Source organism: Morone saxatilis, unplaced genomic scaffold (genome assembly GCF_004916995.1).
Source record: "Morone saxatilis isolate NCDOM2014 unplaced genomic scaffold, NCSU_SB_2.0 Contig20, whole genome shotgun sequence".
Taxonomy (NCBI): domain Eukaryota; kingdom Metazoa; phylum Chordata; class Actinopteri; family Moronidae; genus Morone; species Morone saxatilis.
The window spans coordinates 16,251,702-16,259,480 of NW_023339763.1; the positions used below are offsets into that span (position 1 = coordinate 16,251,702).

At 40.1% G+C, this 7,779-nt stretch overlaps 1 protein-coding gene across 1 annotated transcript in view; it reads right to left on the reverse strand.

Annotated features, from left to right (window-relative positions):
* LOC118331455 (connector enhancer of kinase suppressor of ras 2-like) overlaps positions 1-7,779 on the reverse strand; it is a 28,107-nt gene that overhangs the window by 12,114 nt on the left and 8,214 nt on the right. The window contains 5 exon segments of the mRNA XM_035666407.1: positions 625-771; positions 4,236-4,304; positions 4,468-4,527; positions 7,139-7,258; positions 7,360-7,429. Of these exon segments, the coding sequence (XP_035522300.1) occupies positions 625-771; positions 4,236-4,304; positions 4,468-4,527; positions 7,139-7,258; positions 7,360-7,429 (466 nt within the window).

Sequence of the window (7,779 nt, forward strand, 5' to 3'; positions counted from 1 at the left end):
GTGGGGTGGGGGTGGGGGTGTGGAAGCTGAGCAGGACTTCGCTTCAGGCCCTCTGGGAGGAGAAAACATTTTCTCTGGCCTGGAACTCAAAGAAAGGCTGGGCTACATTAATACGCATCCCTCTCATTTCCACCCATTCTGGCTCAGGCACACGATCCTAATAATGTAACCGGTTTGGCCAAAGTAGGACAACAGATGCCACAAAGGGCTGAAGTGTCAACTTGTGAATGAATGATGCTGGGAACTCCAACCAATTATTAGCAAGTTATAGAAAAGAAGTGGATGCAATAAAACCAATATCTGTACAATACAGTGCAAACCCCATAGCAACAATATCTCTCTGAAAATACAGAGAGCTAATGTTTGTTTCAGGGCTCTTGATTTAGATTGCATCCTATTGTAAAAGTACTACTTTAATTCAATGTAATCTTCATTTTGCACTCTTCTGTCTTCGCCTTTTTCGGGCTGATCTGGTATTTTGGGGTCTAGTATTCGTAGTCTGTGCAGTCTTATTTTTAACACAAGTAAGAAAAGAAGCACAGATATATACACATACAAATACAGGTTTGAACACAAACAGACATGCACATACATATCTGTGGAGGATAAGTGTGACCATCATACTTGCAGAGCCAATGGTTTCCATCTCATGTTTTTGAGCAGAGCAGGGGTTGAGGTGAGCGTGCTCTGAGGGCGTTTCTTCAAAGTCAGGGTGACACCTGCGGGGTCCCCACGCAACAAATTCACCAAGTTCTTCAGCTGCCAGCCCACCTAGCAAACAACAATATCGTGATAAAGGCTTCCTCAACACACACACAGGCATCCCCGTGACTCAGGCTACAGAAATAATAAGCTCACATTCCAATGTGGACATCCAGTTAGTGGCTGGGATTCAATGTACATCCAGTTTGTGTTTCCTTTCATACATGATTTGGATGGTTTTTCTTTATGCCTAATCCACTTTATGCTGAAGTCTGCCAAGCAGGCATTTTATTCAAAGTATCGTCGTGATTTTAATTATGCACATGGATCCTGATGGTTGGAAGCTGCCTGCAGCCTCCAAGCTTCATGTTGATGAGAATGTTAAATGCAAAGTTGGACGCCAAAGGGCATCTTGTACACCTCCAGTGTAATCAATCTGCAGGGGCTGTCATGTTGTGGTAAGCCTCGATGTTGTGCGTTGCGAACAGCTGCATGCCTTGTAAATAGTCTTTAACCCAGTTTTGATGACATTTGGCACAAAAAACATCCCGCCCAGAGAAACACTTACTGCAGCTGAACCAAATATGCCAGGTCCAGTTTGGGGAAAAAATATCCTCTCTTGCTTGGCTGGCTGCACTGAATTCCAGTACATGTTGCGTATTCCAAGCAGCCTGAGAAAGCAGGCATTTTTCAGGCACTGACCTAGCAATCACTTTGTTCCTTTCCAAGTAATTTTTCACCTTGACAGCCACTACACAGAAATTCTTCACGCAGAAAGTACATTAAAGAGACAGACAGGCTGAGACAGACACTTTTATAATCCAAAGCATGCTTTATTCCATGATGAAAAGATTGTTTTCCTGTGTCTGGCCAAAACAAATTGTGTTTATTTAAAGCAGTGAAATGATTTGATTTCTAGCTTTTACTCTACCCTGCCTTGGTAAAGAAATGTTCAGCTTTAAGGTGTTAAAACATCACGCCACTGGTTTTTCTTTTCGTTTGGTTTCCTTTTTCCTTTTAGGGGACTCTCCAGTGTTCAAATTTATTGTCCTGCATGGAGCGTTTTTATGTGTTTGAAGCCATCCCTATTTATTGACCATTCCTGCACCAGAAATTCCATCATTGCGGCCTGGAGTTATTTATTTTTGACATGCCATCTTAATTTTTTATAGCCTTTCATTCTTGTGCTCAATAGCAATAAATAATTTGCCATTTTTTCTTTAGCTTATTCTACATGTGTTATAACATTTTCTAAGTTAATCAAAAGGCAGCTCTGAGGATTTTTCCTTCATTCAATTAGATGATGTGTCCGCTTTGCGTCAGCAGGCATTCTTACATCTGTTTCCCATGAAAAAGCATGCACAAATCCAGTGAACTTTGGTCTGTCTTACTGCTGGACTTCTCCCTGCTGCCTTAATTATAGATCCCTGAACTGTTTCAAGCATCTCCTCTTTCCCTAATGGTTCTTTTTTTAAAACGTTGACGTTTGTTCTACTGTTTCTCAAGCCTGAATATTTTTTCCCTTGCTCTACTGTTTCCTCCTTTTCAGTACTGTTCTGATGCTGCAATCAATCATTGGCCACCGTAGACACATCTACTTCAATGCAGTATCACCTACTGTCCCCCACCACCCAACCACCCACCCAACCATTACGAATCTGTTCTTAACTACGGGCCACACTAAATTCAATGTACTAAGAGTATCTAAGCTGGTTATGGCAGTCATTATGAGTGACAGTGCAGTTTTGGATCAGCAGACAACTGAGTCAGCTGAGTTTACATATTGCCATCATCACCCACTTAAGCTGTCAGACACACTCAGCTGCTGCTCATTTCAGCAGCAGGACATCTTTCCTTCACCACCACCTCCCCAGCATCCACCTTTCTAACTGTGCACCAGTTCCATACCACATACTGATAATATACAGTAAATACAACACAATCTTCATTTTACACTGTTTTTCAGCCAGTATATGTAATTAACTGTTCTGCACTAACATTATTTATTTATTTTTGTACTACCATTAGGTGATACGAGACATGTGCCGTCAGATGTCATTAAAACTGCCACTTTGAAAAGTTGCTGTCAATCAAACTGTAAAAGAAAGCAAGATGCTTCATGAAATACACAGGGGTAATAAATAACGTAAATCACGGCTGTGTTCCATTTAGTTGTTTCAGTTCCAGGACCCTGGTATTGTGCATGCATGTCCTTCTGAGCCATCATTAATTACCGCTGTGCTTCTCCTTAAAATATCTGCCATTAAAAAGGTCTATAGGGATAGAGTGTATTTCTTTTGGTACCCCATGAGGAACACCCCCTCCTGCTCTCACTTTTGGCAGCCTTTAAACTACGCTCCACAGTGACATGAAAGAGTCTTGACACCAAAATCAACTCTGTATTTGCACTTATTCTCTATAAAAATGGCTGCATTCAGTGGGTGAGTTGACTGACTGAAATGAACCTGACTTGAGCTGTGTAATTATCATACGTCTTGCTGTTGCACACACAGTAGCAATTATTTTAGACAAAGGGTGCTATATTTAAATTATGCACCACTGGAAGTTTTTGCATTCATTTCTACCTAATTTGTACTATCCTATATAGACTTGAGCAACAGGCGGTTTTGTCTCTTACCAAAAAACAGTGAAAGGCCAATTATTTTGTCTGATTAGTGCTCTGCTCAGAAGACAAGTTGAAGTTGAACACAACTGAGAATAATGTGGGGTCACCAAACCCCTTTATCAAAATTAGAAGGATAAACTCAAGGTGCCCTGGTGGCCGAGGGGCTTAAGACATCAACCATGAATGGCGACATCCCCATTTTGAGTCGCTCTATTGTGTAACTTTAATAACAGAACAAAAAAACACCCCAAAAGATGGAGAAAAGGTTTGTAAGTTGTCTTGCTCTAACAGGTTCAACACAACTAATTGGGATATGAGGGAAAAGTCAGTCAATCACAGGCCACACTGTCATGAGGACATGCCTATTTAGTAAGTAGTAAGTAGTAAAAACACTTTTTATCATGGGTGTCTAAGAGTGAAAATGGATTATGAAAATGAAAATGGTGGTTTTTATCCACAGTTTGTTAAGGGCCCTAAGCAGGTACCTCCTGATCGACTGAAGTGCTCTGTGAGCACAAGTTCAACGATTTCAACTGACCATCCAACTGACCCTGTGACGAGTAAAGTAACATATCCATCCAGACAGAGTCACACATCCACATCCTCAAAAACCGCCTACAAGAGGCACTACACCCAGCCACTTATATAATAACAGGTCCAGTAGTGCTGCAGTGGCCCACTGTGGATGAACTGCAACACAGATATGAATGTGTATAAAGGAACTGAATACACAATCTGAGGCAGGTACTTCTTTGTGTACAAAACAAGCCTGTGTGTAAATAGACATTTGCATAAATAATCTGAAAAATGCATAAGGAAAATGAACAGAAACAATCAGATGCAAATTCAGACAGCATATATAAAAAAACACATCAAATAAGCCTGAGGGCAAAAACAGTGGCCTTACCACTGTCTGATGATTGACCTGAATGACTTCATCTCCAGCATGGATTTTCTTACAGCGGTCAGCGAGGGACTGATGTAGAGACAGAGAGGCAGAGTCATTACCTGCTGCTCCATTTCACTGTCATGACACAGCGTACTGTGATACAACCACCTCACTCTATATATTACACGACAAGTGAATGAGCAGCGAGGTGAAGATCTACATAGGTGAACACAAAGAGGCTTGTACTTACTCCTTCTGTTGTCCCTGTGATTACATGCAAACCGTCATATGTTGATTTGATATACATGCCCTGTGGGAAGACAGCAGGAATATAAATTATTGCATTTGAAAGCCAGCGGTAACATGAGGCTCATTTAGCACAATGCATCTCGGCTCAGCCACACAGCCATTTGCAGAGCAGGGTCATCGCATATTTGCAAATTTGCATTTGTTTTAATCTGCTTGTAGTGCAAAAATGGGCAGAAATCTGGATTTATCTCAATTATTTTTCAGCAGCTGTTAAAGACAAGAGTATTTTTTATATTGAGCTCAGATTTGGCTGAGCACACGTACGTTAAAATTACTACCGGAAGGTCCGTAAATATCACATGGGTGTACTTTTCAAACATACAGGGCACAGCCTTAATTAATGTCACCTAGTAATACTCACTCAAATGCTCCTTCAAGCAGATTGAATCAAACATGGAGGATCTGCAAATACTGTTTGTCTGTTGCAGAAAAGCTAAGACTTAAAGTTTCCACTAAAAGCATTACAAAGACACACACATATAAACACACACCCAGATACACATTCACACACGAGCACACACAGATACACAGAAGCAGCATGCCAGTCTTCAAGATGAGTGTAAGAGGTTTATTTTTAGGCCACTTGGCCTACTGTTGTGCTCAGGTTTCACTGAACGGATGAGAGAACTTCCATGCCCCCTGCTAGCATTTGTGTGGGGGAGGGGCTTTTACTGTGGCCCCAAGCAGTGCACTTGTGCCTGAGTGTAGGTCAGTGCAAAGATGAAGTCCAACAAAGTGCTGATGGTTATACAGTGCCGGCAAAAATAAGTGTCTTCTCTGCTGATAAACACTAGTTTGCTACTGTGTGTCCCTAAAGTAAGTGCCATTTTGTTACATTGCAATTTGCAAATTTAATTATTTTGTATTTTGCTCATTCCTACACAGGCAACATGTTCTTTCCATGTTGCTCTTCATCAGCTGACTCATATGCCCATAAGCTCAGCAAAACCCAGTTTTGGGACAGCTGCAGTGAGCTCCATTAGATACTGGACAGTACAACAGCAGAGAGTGGTTATGTTTTATTCTTATTATTTTAAAATGTGAAATTATACCACGACTCATGCTTAAAGTTCCAATTTAAATGGCCACTTGTCTTGCCAGGAATAACATCCTGGATACGCTGGATAACAGGATGAAATCCGTGAATGTTAAGGTCTTTGTATGGACCCCAATAACAGGGGATACTGTTTCTGGAAAAGAGATGTTTCTGAATCTTTAATGGAATTTTTCAATGCTGTGAGCTCCACATATTAAACTCCCTTACCTCTATTGTATTGGGGTTAAGGCTTAGATATCTCAAAAATATAACCATTTACAAACCATATTTGCAAGGCTCAATACCTCTAGAGGCAAATGAGCAAATATAAGTGTTTTATAATTTTTGTCAACACACCAACATAACGTAAGTTGTGTTTGAATCACAGAAGAAAGCTACGATATAACTGGAAGAAACAAATCAGGCAAAGTTAGTATTAGTGATTGAGAAACTGAATTAACTATTTGCAGTGAGATACATGCTGCAAGATAATTTGCACATGCCATATTGGAATCAAACAGAAGTCAATATGCTGTCAAAGTCATGCTGTTGCGATGTCTGTAATTAGTAGGTTTCTCCATCATTCAGCGTAATTAGTAGCTTTGTACTTTACTTTTTTGGAAGCTTTTTCCTGTTCACTTCATCAAACCTGGAAAACAATTTATCATCTTGATAACTTAAGTATATTAAACCATATTCATTATGTGCAGGTGCCACATGTCTAGTGGTGTACTGGGCTTGTGTGCGTCTTCCAGACTGTTGTGTTTACCATGAAAGAGAGTATTAGCAGTGTGATGCTGATAAGTAAAGAAAAGCCAGCACAGATAATTTGGGAGTTTGGTCCACAGTAGCTACCCAGCATGTGACTGGATGACTGACTATAGAACTATTGCATCTCAAAATGTCAGTCTTCATCATTATTATCGGTTCGTTAGCTACATAGCTAAACTTGGATAACCTTTTAATTTAAAGGCCATAAGAGGGAATTTACAATTAAATGATGTACTATTTTGTCTTAATTTGTTATATGGAAATTACCACTATATTTTAATGAAACAAGGCATTACATTTTACAAGCCATTAACAAAGTAATTGCAGTGAAACTGCCTTGGTTTTACTCTTTTTTTGTGTGGAAACTACCCCTATATTTCAGATAACAACGCACAATACACATTATAGGCCGGGTATTATTGTGATTATTGGTTAGTTATAGTGAAATTTGTACGTAGGTATACTGAAAGCTAAGGTATATGATGGAAGTAGTGGTGTCACCTTTTGGGCAGCAGTGACAACAGGTATTAACATGACGTCAGATAACATAAGTCAGAACTAGGATTTACAATACAATTACTGATGAAAATATATATTACTCAGTAACTACCTGCTCTTATATTAGCTATTAGCTATATTAGCTATCACTGGGTGATTGTTTTGGTTTTTATTGCAATTACTATCTAATTTAGCAGCCTGTAATTCACACGAGCATGCTCTTAAGACATACTGGATAGGATGACCAATGAGAAACTCCTATAAAAATAAGTGTGTTTCATTAAGTCTTACTTAGGGATAGTCTTACCAGTCCTTCAGTGGATTTTATGTTGGCTAGCTGCACAACCTCCAAATGTGCGGCCTGGGACACCATGGGATCCGAGGACAGAGAAATAATGTGGTCGCACACTCCAGACAGAGTTTTACACTGGGGAGCACATATTAGAGATGAATACAGACTTGAAGTATGCACATTATAGTTTCATTTGCAATCGATCCAGTGTAATAAAAAGTCAGGTGGCAACTCACCACATGCAGGATTTTGTTTTCTGTTTCGTACACAGAGCAGTCCTGGGGAACATTCAGAGAGCACTGTTACCTCAAGAGAATGTGTCAAAATGGAGTTATTATTGGCATTTCTGCTGTAGGTGGATATAAGCAAAAACCGAGCAGCTTGGCACCTATAACCCCCAACACTCCCACACAGGCATGCACAAACACAAAACAAATGAATCATCAGTGCGGAGGCATGTCTCTCTCTCTCTCTCTCTTTCTCTCTCTCTCTCTGCCAGTCTTCCTCTCTCGGCCTTCAGCTCTCTCGCTATCACCCTCTTTCACTCCCACCTTTCATTTTTCCCACTTACATTTTTCTCTTAACTCCATATAAACATTATCCTCCAGAGAGACCGTCCTTAAATCTATTAAGCATCACTTCTCTCATTATTTACT